The sequence below is a fragment of the Nicotiana tomentosiformis genome, chromosome 10, assembly GCF_000390325.3.
Source record: "Nicotiana tomentosiformis chromosome 10, ASM39032v3, whole genome shotgun sequence".
NCBI lineage: Eukaryota > Viridiplantae > Streptophyta > Magnoliopsida > Solanales > Solanaceae > Nicotiana > Nicotiana tomentosiformis.
The window spans coordinates 77,751,558-77,771,829 of record NC_090821.1 but is presented as its reverse complement, the minus strand read 5'-3'; the positions used below and the strand labels follow the sequence as shown (position 1 = coordinate 77,771,829).

At 34.6% G+C, this 20,272-nt stretch overlaps 2 protein-coding genes across 2 annotated transcripts; both read right to left on the bottom strand.

Annotated features, from left to right (window-relative positions):
* Window positions 1–5,821: 5,821 nt before the first annotated feature.
* On the bottom strand, window positions 5,822–10,293 carry LOC138900432 (uncharacterized). The gene is made up of 5 exons (XM_070187177.1): window positions 10,192–10,293; window positions 9,964–10,068; window positions 9,558–9,655; window positions 6,122–6,284; window positions 5,822–5,944 (listed from the first exon to the last, which is right to left on the bottom strand). Exons 1-5 carry the CDS (start codon window positions 10,291–10,293, stop codon window positions 5,822–5,824), a joined length of 591 nt encoding a protein of 196 aa, XP_070043278.1.
* Window positions 10,294–12,661: 2,368 nt separating this feature from the next.
* LOC117274763 (uncharacterized) lies at window positions 12,662–13,069 on the bottom strand. The gene has a single exon (XM_033654117.1). The coding sequence runs from the start codon at window positions 13,067–13,069 to the stop codon at window positions 12,662–12,664; it is 408 nt and encodes a 135-aa protein (XP_033510008.1).
* Between the last annotated feature and the right edge of the window lie 7,203 nt (window positions 13,070–20,272).

The window sequence follows — 20,272 nt, the reverse complement described above, 5'->3', positions numbered from 1 at the left end:
GGTACTCTTCGGTATCGGTACGGTTCGGTTAATTTTTGGATTGTTTTTAATGTCATGTAAAAGTCACTAGTGGAAGAAGAATGCAGTGACATACATACTTTTATAGGACTTATCAAACTCTAGACATTTTTAAATATGAAGATGACCAAAGTATAGATGCATCAACTATTCTACAGCAGCGTAAAAGAAACTAAACAAATACAAAAAAATTATAAATCATATGAGTGGAAAGATATTAACGAAGCCGAGACTCAAGAATAGATTAAATATTCAAAAAGATAAATCTGAATCATACGAAAGGAAATATATTCAATAAATTGTAGTTTGCTACTCATAATCGCTAAAATACCTTATGTATTACTAGTGAATATGCTGGAAATAATTTAATTTTGATAGAAGTATCATAGTAAGTTTGGGAATTAGGATTTTGAGTTTTATTACTTGTTGGCTTGTAACTATTTTCATAGTTCGAAAGCCTAAGAAAAAATAATGCTTTATTATTTTTAAACTTAATATATAAATATATTTTTCACATGTAAATTTATTCGGTACGGTTCGGTATTTTTTGAATTTATTTTCATAAAATAAAAAACTTACTCTAATTATCGGTACGGTTATAAATTTATATAAAAACATACGATTTTATCAAAAGAAACCTAAAAATCGATTTGGTACGGTACGGTTCGGTCGGTTTTTAAATATCCATTAACACCCCTAGATGTTAGAAATGGAAGAAAATAAGTTAAAGTATACTAACCTATGAAAGGGTAATGGAATTTCTCCTCCAAATCACCTCTAGGTGTCACACTCCGAACTCTGGGAGCGCGATTGGCGCTCAACCGAGTGAACCTGGTCAAGCAAGCATGTTAGATACTTTCTACCCAAACTCACTTATGAATAAAGATAATATATATTTTCGTTAATTAGACAATAAAGAGATCATGTATACAATACCAATTCTTTACCATTAGTTACTTCATTATAAAGTCTCAAATTACACACATTTTCATGGTCTGAAGTGGAACAAGAAATTCAAACACAACATAACTTGTTTGACTTCCCCCAGCACTAATATGCAACCCACACTACGTCTATGGAGCCTCTAATAGATACGGAAGAGTACTATGATAATGTCAGCAACAACGTCCCGGCTATACCTCAAACACAATACACAAGGAACAAAGATACATGACCCCGAAATGAAGTGGGGCTCACCAAGTCAACTGGGAAGAGGTTGTACCGCTATCACTGATCAATGTCTCCTGCTGTGGAACCACCTGTATCCATTGAAGATGCAGCACCCCCGGCAAAAGGGATGTTAGTACATATAGAATAGTACTATTATGAATGACAAAATACCCTCTCAATAGAATGATAAATAATACAAGCAAGAACAATCATAATATCAGTGGAAGCCACAAACAACATCAAACCTCAAATTAGGATCAAGACGGTGTTCAAATAAATTTTCATATCTTAAGTTGAGAGATTTTTAGTACCGATATGCCACTGTTCACAATACCAATACCACCGTACTTTTAGCACGAAGTCCAATCATGACCCGATCGGCTAGGCTGTCTCATTTGAGACATCAACCACAATCACAATTTCAATTATAATTTCCAACACAATCACCACCATGTGTGCGGCATGGCGTCCGTTCACGATCCGATCGACTAGGCCGTCTAATTCGAGACATCATCTTTTTATACCAATCATCTCATTTCATACTTCTTTCACATCTTTTCATCTCATTGGCACTAGTGGCCATAATTATAAAATCATTCCTGGCATGTCTACCGTATCTAGTATTTCATGCTCACCTTTTTCACTTTCAAACATCATCATTATCAACAACAACAAGGCATTTTAAATCAAGGTTTTTAGCACACATGTGAGCAATTAAGAGTCTTAGGCATATAGAGATTTTTCATAAAATTTGGCATAATAGCCTTCATTTGAACTTGACTTGAAGTCGAAACATCTTTAATGCACAGCCCATACTTTGAACACATTCTCAAATGATAGTATAACATGATAAAAGCATTTGGTATACATATTGAACATATATCTTTCAACACAATCTTATTCGGAATAGCCAATTTTATAATGAACCACTCGGGACTTACATAAATTACATGAATACTGTGGGATTCAATTCTAAGAGAGGAGTTTAGCAACATACCTCGATTTGAGCTTTCCTTAAATTACTACAACGTTTCGAAAATCCTAGCAATCCTAATCTATTTTGAGACATAACAAAATTGAACACAAATTAGGAAGATATTCATGGTTTCAGCTCATTTGAGCATTTTATCAAACACTAGGTGTGCAAATTTGGCTACAAGGTTCTTCTATAATATTTTCTTCATTCCACAGCCCAATTTTTACTTATTTGAGCTCAATAATTTTCCCACAAACCTTATTGGTACATGCACGTATACATAACACTCTCACACCCAAGAATCATACCCCCAATCACCCATCTTTTACCCCAAACTCAAAATTGAAGAATTGGCGAAAGGAATTCTTACCACTATGAAGCCCTAGCAAGATCCTTGTGAAATCTTCAAGCCTTGAGCAAGAATTGATGAACAAATGGCTAGGTCTTCTTTTTCTCTCTCTAAGATACTCTCACCTCTCTCTAAAAATATCAGAGAAGCCTTTAAAAGTGACCCCCAATGCCTTTTTATAAAAATGGGATCGGGTAAAATTTCTAAAATTTACACTTGCCGAAACCGGGTCTGCAGTCACAGACCATACCGCAAAATCGATAGGCGGCACGCAAAATAGGCCGCGAAAATGATGCCCAAAAACTGAACTTGTCTGGCCCAGTATGCGACAGTTCTACGGTCCGCAGACCTATTCTGCGACTGCAGACTGGACCGTAGAATTATCTCCTAGATTTTCTCATGCCAAGTCTGCGACTGAAATGCGGTCCGCGAAGTGCATATGCGATCACATAATGAACCGTAGAAATGAATTTCAAATTCAACAATCTCTCTACTTCAGTTCACGGCAGATTTGCGGTCCGCAGATCAATTCTGCGACCACATAATGAACCGCAGAAATACCCTGTGCTTCCGAAGATTTTTTGCAACTCCCCAATGTACCATGAAACCTTAAATTCCTTTGTAAAATTTTACGTGGCCTTACACTAGGCCGAGCTCTGATGAAAATATGGTGAAAAATGGACGAAATCCTGTGTTTGAAAATATTTAAGGTTTGGGCGTCGGGCCTGCCGTGTTCGCGAAGTGCAGCGACCCAAAAGGCCTACGCATTCGCGAGTATACTCACGCGTTCGCGAAGGATGCTCCCCCCAGGCCTCCACATTCGCATAGAGTAAAACTGGCCCCTGCTACCCATGTCCATAACACTACGCGTTCGCGATATACTGCCCGCGTTCGTGAAAGGCAGCCCCCTCCACTTCGCGTTCGCGTCCAGTCCTTCGCGTTCACGTAGGGTAAAATACACCCCCGCCTAGTTTTCCCTTTGCGGTCGCGAATCATAATGCACCAGGTGACAGCTGAAGCTCAAAAACCAGAAATTTTATGTCTGAAATGGTCCGTAGCCTATCCGAAACTCACTCCAGCCCCTCGGGCCCCCAAAACAAACATGCACACAAGTCCAAAAATATCATACGAACTCGTTCGTGCGATCAAAATACCAAAATAACACCTAGAACTACGAATCGGACATCAAAACGAATGAAATTTTCAATAAAACTTAAGAATTTTCATTTTAGCAACCGGACGTCCGAATCATGTTAATTCAACTCCGTTTTGCATCAAATTTTGCAGACAAGTCAAAAATATAGTAATGAACATATACTAAGTTCTGGAATCAAAACCCGGACCCGGTAGCAACAAAGTCAAATTTCGATCAAATTTATAAATTCTTTAAACCTTTAAACTTCATATGTTCAACAAATTGTGATAACTCGAGCTAGGTACCTCCAAATTAGATTTCGGGCATACGCCCAAGCCCCAAATCACGATACGGACGCACATGGGCTGTTAAAATACGGATCCGAGTCCGTTTGCTCAAAACGTTGACCGAAAATAACTCAAATAAATTTTAAGGCACGAATTCACATTTTTATCAATTTTTCACGTAAAAGCCTTTCGAAAAAAGACACGAACTATGCACACAAATCAAGAAAGTTTAAAAGGAGCTATTTGAGGTTTCAAAATACATAATTAAGGGTTAAAGCTCTAGACGACATATCGGATCATCACAGTAATTTTAATTGATCTTAAAGTCCTATATTTTAGGTACATAACTAAATAAAAATATCTAATAATCAAATCTCAGTAGACTTCTAAGTGCTAAATTTTAGGTAATTTTAAATTATAATTTTTTCTAGTGTCAAATCTATTTTTAAAGGGTAAAAAAGGCGAACGACATTTCGGTAAAGACCTTTGGACTTTTTAATATAATATAGATAGATATATATATATATATAAATAGATTATTGTGGAACGATAGCATAATTTCATAGCGATACTCAAGTTGCAAAATCTTATGGATCACATGAAATTGTTTTGTTTCAATTGATACATGTAGAAAGTATACAACTCTTCGTTACTTATGGATCATTCTAGCGATTTCTTCTGTCCCAATTTATGCGATACTTTTCGCTTTTCGAAATCAAATTATGTAAATAATAAACTTTGATTAATATCTTGAAATATATTTTTCATCTTATTACATGATATTAACTGCAACTTATAGTACTTTTGTATATTCTTTAAATATTTAAATTTTAATTTTAATATTCAATTGATTTATTTTAATTTACCTTCGAATATTAATCAAATTAACTCTGAAGAAGAGAAAAGTACCACATAAGTTGAAACATCGAGAGTATTTGATGCATTTTGCTTTTCAGGAGGTTTTGGAGAGAAATGGGCGTTTAATTAATTAATATTGCATTACGTAACTAAAGCAAGCCAAAATGTTTAATTCTTTCCTCAATCTCAATGTATTTGTCGATTAGGTCAACTCATTTTCTTCTTTAATTGAGGCAACTAAATGGAACACATTAAGGAACAATCTAAGAAATTATTAAAAAAATTAAATGAAACTACTATAGCACATGCTCGAAATCCAACAAGTGTATGCAAAGAAGATTGCTGGATTTGTTGTATATGTTTTCTGGGTGCATGCAACGTACTCCCTCCGTTCACTTTTACTTGTCCATTATGAACTTTGTATACCCCTTAAGAAATAATAAATGAAATGTATAGTTTACCATGATACCATATTAATTGATGTATATTTTTAATGGATCTGAGAAAATGATTTGAAATGAGTAATTAATACTATGGGTGTAACATGAAAAAATAAATTGTCTTCTCCTGATATGCTAAAAGTGACAAGTAAAAATAAAAATCTATTTTTAGAATATTGGACAAGTAAAAGTGAACGGATGGAGTAGTTATATGTATTCTGATGCATATGTATCGATATATAGTGCATCTCTTTTTATACATGCGTATTTAAGTGTGATTCCGATGTTTAATTTCCTTTGTTCTTTCTTTTGTTTGATTCTGTTAACAGCAGTAATGGAGGTGAATCGATCAGATTAAGTCTAGGGTTTGAGAGAAAACGAGAGAGATATTTTGATATTATTGAAGAAAATAAAAGAATGAAAAAATGATCTGTCTGTTACTATTGAGAGGCCCAAGTAATATATATACCTAACCCGACTTTCCTTTTAGCCCATCTCGAATAACATAATTACAAAGAAAGGAAAAATGGGTTTAGCCCAGTACAAATAATACTAAAATAGAAATGGTCCTAACAAACTAAATACTAACTAATCAGGACTTGATGGTATATTTCTAACACCCTCCCTCAAGCTGGAGGGTGATAAAAACCCTAACTTGGAAAGGAAATAATGATGAGCAGCAGATAGAGCCTTAGTAAAAATGTCAGCCAGCTAATAAGAAGAAGAAGTATACGTAGATGAATAAGACCTTCAACATGCTTGGCCCTCACCAAATGACAGTCAAGTTCAATATGCTTCGTTCGTTCATTAAAAAAAATAGGTTTTTAGCATTATGAATAGCAACCTGAGAATCACAAAACAAAGGAACAATTGAAGAAGAAGGCAAACCCAAATCAGATAAAAATGAGACAACCAAGCTAGTTCAGGCACATCTTTGCTCATAGCCTTGTATTTAGCTTCAATAGAGGACATGGAAACAACATGTTGCTTTTTAGACTTCCAGACCACAAGGCCGCCACTGAAAAACACACAATAATCACTCACAGACCTCCTGGTGTCAGGGCAGGAAGCCCAATCACAATCACAGTAAGCAATGAGAGACAAATCGGGGGAGTTGTTGAAGAAAATCCCACAATCAGAAGTGCCCTTCAAATATCTTAACACATGGAGGGCAGCTTGCATATAGGGAAGGTAAGGGGATTGCATGAATTGACTAAGGTGTTGAATAACAAAGCAAATATCAGGCCTAGTAGGTAAGGAAATTCAATTTTCCAATAAGAGACCTGACATCAGGCTTGGATAAGGGATCACCTTCATGAGCTTTAAGCTTGGCTAGAGCTGGCAAGTGGGTCGGTCCCGGGCCTAAACGAGCCAAGTGGGCCGGCCCAAATGGTTCCGGGTCCGATTCTGAGCCCAAATTAAACGGGCCAAACGGGCCCGGGCCTAAACGGGCTTTTTTAAGGATCGGGACAGTTTGGTCCGGGCTAAACGGTCCTGGGCCGCGGGCTAAACGGGCTAAGTGGGCCCAATTTTTTAAAAATAAATAAATAAATAAATAGATATTAGAGACAAAAGGATGTTAAAATAAATATCTAAGATGTATAGATATTCGAATATATATAGTATATAAGATGTATATATAGTATATAAGATGTATATATAATATATCGATATAAGATGTATATATATATATATAAAAGCTATATTCGATAAGCTATATATACATCTTATATACTATATATAAGATGTATATATAGTATAGTATAGTATAGTATATATATATATATTCGATAAGCTATATATATATCTTATATACTATATATACGATGTATTAGTATATAAGATATATATATATATATATATATATATATATATATATATATATATATATATATATATATATATATATAAGTTATATTCGATAAGCTATATATACAGCTTATATACTATATATAAGATGTATATATATTATAGTATAGTATATATATTAGTCTAAAGACAAAAGGATGTTAAAAATAATATCTAAATCTAAAGATAAAAATATTGTAAAGAGATATGCCTTGTAATTTTATTATAGCATTAAAAAATATGGCAATATCTTTCTTAATCTTCATCCCCCTATGGAATGAGCACAACAAGGTGTTAATACCACCATTGAGAAGAAAAAGAAACTAATCAAGATGTGCCAAAATATAAGTTACATAATACATACTAATTTTTGTTCATACAAGTTACATGGTATCTCTTACAAACTTCATAAATCTATCAAGGTCCGGAGGAATTTCCGTTGGTGGTGGCGAAAAAGTTGCTTGGTCATCGCCACTTCCGGGCGAAGCAACATCCTCCGCAAGTTCAACTAGCATTTCTTCGTAAGCTTCGTCTTCATCTGGTTGTGATTCAGCAAGTCCAAAATTTCTTCTTTCCGACCGGATCCAATCTCTGAAAAGTACTGATTTTTCCAAACTCTCCCTCATAGACGCTCTATAATCACCGAGTTGAAGTCTTGCTTGACTGAAAGCGCTCTCTGATGCCACTGTTGAAGCTTGAATAGTTAAAATATCTCGGGCCATTCTTGAAAGAACCGGAAAGTGTTTTTCTTTGTCCTTCCACCATTTCAAAAGATTAAAGGAATTGTCGGAATTCACTTCCTCAATTCCCTGCGACAAATAAACTTCAAGCTCATTTAGTTGTGAAAAATCACTACTACTAGAACCTTGAGAACCCCTAAATTCCGCCCAAGCACTAAGTGCTCTTACTCCCGCAGTTCTTTTAGATGATTGAGAATCAGAAGAAGAATGAGTTGGAACATTTGGTCTAGCATAATTTAATGCAACTTGATAAGTATTAAAAATAGTTTGAGCATTTATTCTAATTGAGGCTATTGTTTCCGGAAGTTGAGACAATTCCTCATCTTTAAGTGCAAAATCATTATAAACAGTTTTATACCAAAAATGAGGACCTCCTAATTTCATACAAGGATTTAACAAAGCAGAAACACCATAAATAGGGAGAATAGGGAAAAAATATTTTTTAAACTTTTTTCTCATAGAATCAATAGCAAGTTTATAAATTTTTCCATCCTCTGAAAAATGAGCAAACAAATTTGCAAGTTCTGCAATATAAACTAAACAGTTAGAAATAGTAGGATAATATTGCCCAGAAAATTCATTTGTAGCAATATGAAATTTTTCTAAAAATTCTACAACTATTTTAACACTAACTCCGTGCCACAAGTTTTACACTTAGACTTATTTTCTGGAATTAGTTGAGTAAAAAATGGCCAAACGAGAGATTTTTTCGTCCGTTTGCTAGGTTGTCTAGAAAAAGTAGGGATAGTAATAGGAGTATCAAATGGGGCATCATTTGGATTAGCAGGGTTACCACTAGTTGGGTTAACATCAGGAGCATGACTAGTTGGTGTATCATCATCCGGTTGAGTTTCATCAAAATCTATTTCCTCGTCATCATTTTCATCAATAGTTGGATTAGAATAAAGAGCATTCATTAATTCATGGTCTAATTGTTCACCAGATCTAATATTATGGCAAAATTGACTTTCAGTAAATTGTAATAAACTATTATCGCTATCAAGAATAGCAGGTGTAGGACGTATATGGAGTTTGGTTTGGGGAGCCCGGGACAGTGGGGGAGGAACAAATTGAGCACTAGATTCGTCACTCTTGGATTTTCCCTTATTTTTACCAAAAGATTTTTTAAGGAAGTCATCTTAATTAATAAAGTAATAGACAATAAATAAAACAAACAAAATTATAATATTAAAACTTAAGAGTTGGAACGAGTTTACCGAATTGACGAACAACTTGTTGGAAATTGATTATCGTTGAAGACTTCAATTCACCAACTTCACAATTATTTCACAAATTATAACAATAAAGTAAGCAATAGTAGCAATTATAGAAGAAAATTAGAGAGAGATTGTGATAGATTGATGATTTTGTAAGAAAAAATAAAAGAATGATGGGGTATTTATAGTTGAAAATAGGGAAAAAGTGTAATTATAAAAAGGTTTGGGATTAAAACAAAGTTGGGGGGTTAAATGGCTATTTATAAACGGCTATTTTTGACAGCCCAACGGTTATATATATATATATATATATATATATATATATATATATATATATATATATATATATATATATATATATATATATATATATATTTTTTTTTTTTTTTTTTTTTTTATTTAAAACAAAAATAGCCGTTGGGACCGTTTGGCCCGCTAAGGAACCGGGCCTGATGGGCCCAAATCATAGGACCGGCCCAGACCCACTAAAATCGCGGTCCCGGGCCTGGACCGGCCCACTTTCCACCCTTAAGCTTGGCAGACAATTCAAGAGGATAAAGGACATGAGAGACATCTGAGCAGTGAAAGTCAGCCAATAGATCAAGAACAAACTTCCTCTGATGAAGAAAATCCACAGAATCTGAATAATAAACCTCAATGCCCAGAAAATGGTTGAGACCCCAAATCTTTAATCTTGAACTGAGTATGAAGAAAGGACTTAACAACAAAGATTTCAGAAGAATCAGCCTCGATGATCACAATATCATCCACATAAATAACCAATATCACAAGAGAAACACCAGAACCCTTAATGAAGAGGGAGTAATTATTGAGAGCCTCTAGAGGTGAGGGCCTGAGAAAGCTTAGCATACCATTGCCTTGAAGTTTGTCTCAGGCCATAAAGGGATTTCTAAAGCTTTCACACCGATTGGTCAGAGGTAGATAATGAAGGAACAGAATAGCCAGGAGGGAGTTTCATGAAAACTTCCTCATCCAAGTCCCCATGCAAAAATGCATTGTTAACATTAAGCTGAAACAAGGGCCACTGTCTTTTAACCGCAAGAGCAACCAAAGTTTTAATGGTGGACATCTTGACAACAGGAGAAAAAGTCTCCTGGAAATCAACACCCTCTACCTATGTATCCCCCCTAACCAACAGTCTAGCATTAAACCTCTCAACATTACCATCATCCTTATATTTGACCTTGTAAGCCCACTTACACCCAATTGGCTTCTTACCAGGAGATAAAGGCATCACAGACCATATCCTATTGGCTTCCAAAGCCTCAAATTCCTACCTCATAGCCTTCTTTCACTCAGGGACAGGAGCAACTTGGGAGTAGGATTGAGGTTCAAATATAGAGAGAGCACCGACAACTGATAAATAAGTAGCAGGACTGGAACAAGAAGGGAGAGAAAAAACATAGATCTGGAGGTAGCTTGATGGATTATGAGGTCTGGAAGATTAGACAATGAGATGAGAAGTAGAAGGAGCAGGAGAATGAGAGGAAGAAGGAGGAGAAGAGGGAAAATCACCAGAAGGAAGATAAGAGGGAAAATCACCAGGATGAGGTGAAGGTAAGGGAAAATACTCATTCATCTCCTCACCAGAATGAGGGGAGGAAGAAGGAGCAGAAACAAAAGGAAATAGATCAGCAGAAGAGGACTGGGAAGGAAAAACAGTATAAGGAGTGGAGGAAGGCTGGGAAAAAGGAAAGATAGTCTCATGGAAAATAATATCTATAGAGACAAATGAAGACTTGAAGACAAGATTATACAACTTATAGCCTTTTTAGCAAAGGGGTAACCCAAAAAGACATATGGGGCAGACCTAGCCCCAAATTTGTCCCTATAAACCTTAGGAACAGTGGCATAATATATACACCCAAAAGATCTAAGGTGTCCATAGGAAGGAGGATGCCCATAGAGGAGTTCAAAGGGGCTTTTGTGATGGAGTAGTGGGGGAAGGAAACCTATTGATAAAATAAATTGCTGTGAGAATGCAATCACCCCATAAAGAGGTAGGCAAGCTGGATTAGAAAAAGTAAAGTTATTACAGTTTCAAGCAAGTGTATGTGTTTCCTCTCAACTACACTATTTTGTTGAAGAGTGTGGGAATAAGAAGTCCGGTGAATGATGCCTTTCTCAGCAAAGATTTTGGAACCAGAAGTAGAAGAGCCCAACTCTAAAGCATTGTCACTCCTACCAGTTTGAACTTTAAGGTGAAAGTGAGTCTCAACCATGGCTAAGAAAGTTTTAAGGAGGTCAAAGCATTACTTTTGGAACCAATAAAATGGATCCAGGTATCTCTAGTATAGTCATCAACTATAGTAAGAAAGTACCTGGCACCACCTAATGTGGGGGAATGGTAAGGACCCCAAGTATCAATATGTATAAATTGAAATAGAGAAGAGGATTGAATGGAGATATCAGGGAAAGGTAACCTAGTTTGCCTGGTGAAAGGACATATAGGACAGGGGAAAGATTGCTTAGGAAATAAACAAGAATTAATATCAGAAATATGCTTCATCTTAGAAAAAGGTACATGACCTAGTCTAAAATGCCAAAGAACATTCATTTTATTAATAGTGTAACGAGAGGAATTACAGACGGGATCAATAGGAAAAGTAGAAGTAGACAAACACATATCAACAACAAGAAAAAAACAACAAAATAAAAAAAACATGGCATGAATGCAGGCTAAGGAGAAATGTCCAGCTTGTATAACCCTTTGTCCAGTTTACCAAGAACCAGTGGCTTCTTCAGAGAAGGACCCTATAAGACTCACACAACCTTAGAAAACTGAGAAATGCCATCAAATTGTGCCACTAGCTGATAAACAGAGATAAGGTTATACTGAAAAGTAGGAACATAAAGGATATTGTGAAGAGTGAAATTGAAAAACAAAGTTAAAGATCCAGTAAGTGATATCCATTAGGGAGAGAAACAAGGAAAGGAATAGTAAGACTTTGTAGATTAAAAAGAACAGACTTTTGAGAAGTCATATGATCAGATGCCCTAGAGTCAAAAATCCAACCTGAACTATCTACTTGTGAAAATAAGGCAAGTTTAAGTAACACATTGTGAGTAGCAATCCTACCAGCAAAGTGGGCAGAGGCCATAAGAGAATGAGAAGGATCTGGGCTGATATGAGACTGTTGCAGAAGCAACATCAATTGAGAATATTGCTCCTTGGTAAGCCCTGGCACTCCATAATGCTGATCAGATGCAACATGAGCAATTATATTATTGGGACTAGAACTAAAACAGACTGGGGCAGGGGAGGATTCAATAGCAGCATTGGCAAATTCCCTTCGAGGTACAGCATTCTTGGTGAATTTGAAATTGGGTGGAAAATCATTGAGCTTGTAGTATTTCTCAATGATATGTCCAGGTTGTTTTTGCAGTATTTGCAAATAAGAGACTTTGAAGACTCAAAATTCAACCAAGGTGCATAAGTAGGTTTAGATGTACCAGCATTAAAAGAAGCAGATTTTAAGGTAAATTGAGAGGTAGAAGACACATGTCTCTGTTTCTCATCACTTAGCAGAATGATGTACATTGTATCTATAGAGGGGAGGGGTTTGAGCATAATGATGTTGCTGCGCACCTGAACATACACATCATTCAGTCCCATCAAAAACTGGTGAAGCCTTGACACCACCACCACAAGTACACTTACTCTCAGAAATAGAAGCTAACTCATCCCAGAGTTGCTTTATTTTGTTGAAATAGGAGGCAATGTCAAGATCCCCTTGAGAAATGTGAGCTAATTCTCTTTTTAACTCAAAAACTCTAGCTCCATCGACTTTCCCATACCTAGTCTCTAATTCCCTCCAAATATCCTTGGCATATTCAGAATACATGACTGTGCGATGGATTTGTTGCTTAGTAACAGAGTTGGCAAGCCATGCAACAACTAGATCATTGCATCTCTGCCATTGTCGCATGAGAGGAGATCCCTCGTGAGGTTTCTTAATAGTCCCATGGATGAAATCCAGTTTATTTCTAATGGAAAGGCCAACCAGCATAGATCATCGCCAACTCCCATAACAGGTCCCATAGAAGGGCTCAGAGACTAAAGAGCTCCCCAACAAATAAGAAGGGTGAACATATAGAATATGGCAATGGTGAGTAAAATCGTCAGGATGGAAGGAAAAATGAGTGTGTGTTGATGTGGTATCACTTATTGTGTCAGAAGTAGATGAAGGCGAAGATGCAACAGTCACTGCCATTAAAAATCAAAAAATTACTAACAATAGTAACCCTAGTGAAAAATCACAAGATAGTGGGAGAAATTAAAAGAGAGTACCAACTCTTCTAGCAACCCGAGAAGGTACGACCTTGAAATTGAAGGAAAATCACTAACAAACCCTTACACGTACTGTTTGGGCCTTCATACATAGATTTGAAGAAACAATCAGTGAAGAAGCAACAATCCTCGTGTTGTGAAGAAGAAAAATCAAAAAATGGCTCAATCAGTGAAGAATCCGTTGATTTCGTCAGCTTCGTCGGAGATCATGATAGTGATGAAATCCGACGAGAGTAACATTGGAAGAAAGAGTAACATCGGATCTACGAAATTCCGTACTCTGATAGCATGTTGACAGCAGTAATGAAGGTAAAATCGATCAGATTTATTCTAGGGTTTGAGAGCAAACGAGAGAGAGCTTTTGATATTATTGATGAAAATGAAAGAATGGAAAAATGACATGTCTGTTACAATTGAGAGGCCCAAGTAATATATGTACCTAACCCGACTTCCCCTTTAGCCCATCTCGGATAACATAATTACAAAGAAAGAAAAAATGAACTTAGCCCAGTACAAATAATTCTAAAATAGAAGTGGTCCTAACAAACTAACTAATAACTAATTAGGACTTGGTAGTATATTTCTAACAGATTCGTGTTTTCTTGTTTACTCGTCTTTCATACTTTTGTAATGCTATAATAATAAAGTCAAGTGAATGAATTTCTATTTTGGAGTAATACTATTTATTGCTACTACGTTTTTTTTTCTTGAGTCGAAATTCTATTGAAAATTACTTTCTTACTTCTTAAGATAGGGTTAAGATTTGCACACACTAGCCTTTCTCATTCCCACTTGTGGAATTACACTTGGCTTTTTGTTATTGTTATTGATCCTACCTCAATGTTAGAGGTGGGAAGATTAACTTTTTTTTACTTGTATTATTTAATATTTACTTGCAAACTAATTGCAATGTAATTTAGATTCCTTTTATTGTTGTTGTTGTTGTTGTTGTTGTTGTTGATTTATTGTTATTACTAAATTTACAAAAAATGATTCTTAATTTTTTTTTCTTTTGAATGAAGTATACAAATGGCCTTCAAAGTGGATGATCTTGAATTTTTGTCTCCGCTTGCTCCATGGGCAGAGCTTCAAATTTAACAAGTATTGCGTAGCTTGCCCTATCGGCAATACGTTTAATTTTTGACCTTAAAATTCTGCGTATGGGTAAGTGAGGATCAAAAATTAAATACTATTCCAAAAAGTGTTATATTTCTGCAATTATTTTAAATGAAAACATGACAAAGATGTAAGAGCATAGTTAGTCTATGGGCCGTTAGGAAATAGTTTTACTTAGAAGAATTAACCCAAATAGTCGTCCACCCAGTCACTTAAGCTAAAAATAGCCAGTGAAGGTATAATATATATATATATATATATATATATATATAATTTATATATTATATGTGTATAATTATGTATAATGAATATATAATGAATATATATGGCTAGAAAAAAGTAAATAATGAATATGGCTGACTATATATGTAAAGATTCCTTATTATTCACACAGTATAACCACCTTTTTCGCATGTATTTAAAAGATCCTTTACTGGGTTCGGCCGAATCCGCTAGCGAGACTCTAGCTCCGCCCCTAACTGTAACTAACAGATTTCGCATTTTTCATGTGTACACAATTAATCATTTAGCTGCAGGTTGACGTTTTTGTAACTTGATACTTACAAATATTTTAATTTGTCAATCAGGCATTGCTAATGTGACAACTACTTAAAAGAATTATCTAAAAAGTTTGATCAATCACAAATTGCTACTAAATTTTTTAAATTGATCACTAGTTAAGTAAAAATTATTTTTCTTCCAAAGTATTTTTTTGAAAAAAACAATTCAAAATAAGTTGATTTGGGAAATTTGGCCAAACAGGTTTTTAATGCCAATTTCATCACAAAATGTAAAAGTATGGGCGGAGGATTTATTTTTAAAAAAAAGGTAGAAACAAGGATTTTCACATGGTAAAAACTTATTCGCACCAAGTGTTTACATTAAATTATATAAATTTATTATGGTTAAGTGATAAATTAAAGTAAGAATATAAATTAATTAACTACTATGATTTAATGAGAAGTATATTTGTAAAAAGTCGTATCATATATTTATTGAATTAGTGTAAACACTGATATAAATAAGTATTTACCATTCTCATATCCTTATACAAAGACTATATATTACACATGCATGACATAATAAGACTAATTACCATGTAAACAACCATTTTCACCCTCTATCCTCTTCGATAAAACCCATCTTTTAGTGACCGAAAAAAAAAGGCGGGAAACACCATTTAATATCTTGTATAATTCAAAAAATAATTTCTTTAGAGATAAATATTGGAGCTAAAACACTTCTTCATATCTTCATAAAAGTATAACTTTTATACTAATTATTTGATTGTGTGAATCTTTCCATATAACATCAAGTTAAAATGACTTAAATATAGTAACATATTATAAATGTAACATGAAAATTAGAATAATATAAATGAACGCTATATCTGATTAAAATTCGTTGATAATATAAAAAGATATATTACAAAGTGTATATATAAGATTAAAGAAAATTGGGTGATCTCTTTCCTTCTCAGTAGTGGTAATTCTTTATTTTGAAACTAACCAAATTTTGGGAAACGAAAAGTTCATTAACGACACTTGGAATACATGCATATAATCTTGCATGTAATCACACATTACAATAAGACTTTGTGGAAGAAATCAAAAGTCGACATTCATTTAAGAAAACATTAATATAACACTCGAAATTAGAGCACTATTTTTGCTATAAAAGGACGATTTGTAACTTAACAATAGATATTGCAGCAAGGTTAGTTAAATACTGGCATAGCAAACTGGTATTTCCATTTCTTGAAGCAAAAATGTTTTGGTTTAGTTTCATTCCAACAATTGTTTTTGCAATTGTTAAGGTTACTGTCACCTTTGTATTTCATATTCATATTTTCTGTCCTTAGAAAAGTAAAAAATCAATGGCTGAAGGTTGTACTGGACGTGGATGTCTAGCTACAAAAATGGAGATAATATAACAGTTCGAGTATTTGTAATTCAATGTTATCAAATAGTTGAATGAAATCTCCTTATATTTAAGTATTGCAAGTTTCTTTTTTGTTTTTCCTTTTCTTTTTCTCCTATATATGTGATGGGTTTTTTCCAACTTTGATTCTCGAACAGCGTAGAAAAAGAATTTGCCTTTCTTTCTATTATGTAAACTAGTTAAATTTATCGTGCTTTGCGCAGTCAGGTAATCTTTTTATAAATTCAATTGACATAAAAGAGAAATATATAATACATACAAATAAAAAATTTGAAACAAAAATATACAAACAAATACATACAAAAAAACATCAAAATAAAAGTAACTTCTCCACTTCACTATCAAGAATTCAGGATATAAAAGATACACGAAACACTAACCAAATATTGGAATGATAATAAAAAATTCAAAAAAAATAAGAGGAGTTGGCGAAGCGGTTAATAATAATTTCGACCATCTTACTTGGTGATGGAAGTTCACCTAAGTTGCGGTGCCACAATCTTCTAACTAATCGTGCCTTCTCCGATTCAATCAGAGGGCTAATCTGTTCGGCCAAGCGATCTTTTTGTTCTTTAATCTTGGCCAATTCAAGTTGATCCAAGGCTCTTTCGATCTCGGACCGATCCCCTGGATCTTCTTCAGCCGCGGGAAGACTTGATTCTGTCAAAGAGCTAACACCCCTTCCATGAATGATAATAAAAAATTCAAAAAACATAAGAGGAAATTTACCTCTAGCAAGTAGTAGTGTTAAAAGTTTCAGCACTGGTACATTACTTACTAACCTTCATAAATTAAATATTTTAAGTTTTATTAGATATAGCTAGTTGAAGTCAAAAAAACAAATAAAATAAACATGTTATGTTTATTAGAGGACTGCTACTTGTGCAAGATAGAAGCAAAATACACCCATATTAGTCTATCACTTGCATACAATTAGTGATATTACATAATGGTGACAGATTGTACACAAATACAATAGATACAAACCAAATTGACACACATATAATCAGTGAGTAAATCTAAGAAATAATTAACTTGCGCAATTTTATAAACAAATGCAGTCTTAAACGTTAAAGAGCCTACGAGATAGGATATCATCAAATACACGCCAAGAAGGTTTTGGCGTTCTGGATGACCACAACAATAAATATTAAATAAAAGTTGAAAAATTCCGGTAAATAAGAGTGATAGTTCAGATGAATGCAAATCCTAAAGATGCATGGTATGAAAGACACAAGACGAAAAAGATGAACATTCAAATCAACCAAAAGTCAATAACTAATCTTAACAATTTGAGGAACACATGTTGGACGAAAAAAAGATGGGTTATTATATTATAACTGACCATAATTTCTGAAAAAGGAAAAGGTTCTATGAGATTTGAATATTTTAACATGTAATGCACCTTCAAATAGCAAAAAACATAAAAGAGTGAATACAAATGCATAGAAACAAATGAAACAAAAGAAAATTGATATTTTTCGTCCAAGCCATACCGATCGAAATCGATCGAAAAAAAACCCGACCGAAATCAGTCACAAATTAAGTAATTCGTCGCAAAAGTCAATAAATTTTTTTTTAAAAAAAATTCCGACCGATTTCGGTCGGAAATTGGTCAAATTTGACCAACACATGGTCATACTTGTATATAATGTACAAAAATAATTTTTTATTAAACTTTTTCCTAATTTCCGACCGAATTCGGTCGGAAAGTTTGAAATTATTATTTTTCGCCCAAGACAAAAATTATATCCAAACAAAATAAGTTATAATTAAATATATCCGACCGAGTTCGGTCAGAAAAAATGATTTTAAAATAATTAAAATATAAATTTAATAATATTTGTGTGTGTGTGTAAATAATAAATAACTTTTAAATAAATAATATTTAATACTTATTTGATATATATATATATATATATATATATATATATATATATATATATATGTATGTATGTATGTACATAATATTTAATTGATTTAAGATCCTAAATTTTAATATTCAATATTTAATATCGAGTATAGCTTATATATATATCGAATATAGCTTATATATTGTAACGACCCGACCGGTTGTTTTGACTATTGCAATCCCGTTTCCCCATTTACTGCTCAAATTGTGAATTACAGTTGTTATTTGGCTTGCCGGGGTAATTGGTTTGGGTCCGGTGAGGTTTTAAAATGATTTGGAGCACTTAGCTCCAAGGTTTAGAATCTAAGTTGAAAAGGTGGACCAGATGTTGACTTATGTGTAACGACCCCGGAGAAAATTTGCTAAAGAAATTAAGGTTTGGTGGTGTCGAGGTAGATCAATTAGTACAAAGATTATAGAAATTTTTCAAGCTCACCGCGGCTCAGACTTTTTGGGTTGAACAATGCATCGATGTGTAAAGAAAAATTTTGTTGAAAAAAAGGTCATTTATGAGACCACTATGCGGTCGCAGAATCACTCTGCGGACCGTATAATGATCGCAAAGTGGATCAGGAGAGGGGCAAGATTTGAGAAAAAACTGCGATGCACTATGCGATCGCAAACCTGTTTTGCGGTGCATTATGCGACCGCAGAACAAGTATGCGGGAAAATGGCCGCAGGTGCGAGAAAATGGCCACAGGTGCGAAAACCCTGGGCAGAAACTATAAATAGAACCCTTCGCGATTTTGGTACATTCTTCACCATTTCTATTCGTATTTTGGAGCTTTTGGGAGAGATTTGAAGAGAGAATCAAGGGGGTTTCGTTGAGGTAAGTTACTTGAGCCCTAATACTTGTATATATGGTAATTTTTCGTTGTTTAATCATGGTAATTAATGAAAATGAGGGGTTAGGGCTTGAAATTTTTGGAAAGTAATTTAAGGATTTAAAGGACCAAACGATGCCGGACTTTGATGAATTTGTTATGGTTAGATTCGTGAGTGAATGAGCTTTCTAGTTTTGTAAATTTTGTCGGATTTCGAGACGTGGGCCCGGGGGCCGGGTTTGAGCCAATTTCGGGTTTTGGTCTAATTTTGAAGCTTTTCTTGTGGAATTCATTCCATTACCGTATATTGATGGTATTGTACTAATTGTGAATAGATTTGGAGCATTTGGATGCCGAGTCCAGAGGCAAGAGTATTGCGGGATAGAGATTTGACCGGTTTGAGGTAAGTAACGATTGTAAATCTAGTCCCGAGGGTATGAAACTATGGATTTTGTATCATTCTACTATTTTTAGTGACACACATGCTAGGTGACGGGCGTGTGGACGTGCACTGTTGGGGATTTGTGACTTGGTCCGTCCCGTAGCAACTGTAAAGTTGCATACTTTGTTGAAACTATATGATACTTATATGTTTTAGAAAGAGTTTCTGTAAATTGGGTTGAATGCCATGTTTGGGCCTTGCGCCAGTGTTGTTTGGACCCTTAGGGGCTTTTTCATATTATTCTCTCATTATTTTCGATTGAAAATCTATACTCAGTCATGTTTATACTTGTTTACCGCATAACTCAGTTTTATGACTCTATTTTGATGCATATAAATGTTTTGGGATGTCATGCCCCAACCTTGGGGAGCGCAACCGGCGCTCAACCGAGTGAACCCGGTCGAGAAAGCCTAGTAAACCTTTCCTACCCGGCTCATTCATGATCCAAAAAGGGAACGCATCACCATTTGTAAAACAGGGGAGAGATCAGTAATATAAATATATAAACGTTGCTAGTTCATTTTTCATTATATACATTATGTCATATTTAAGTTCCCAAAATACAACTTGATCCAACGATACCCCAACATACGTACATGACCCACATAAACGTCTACAGAGCCTCTAAGGGTACAAAAGAGCAACATGACAATACCGACAACAAGGCCCCGGCTATACCTCAAAATA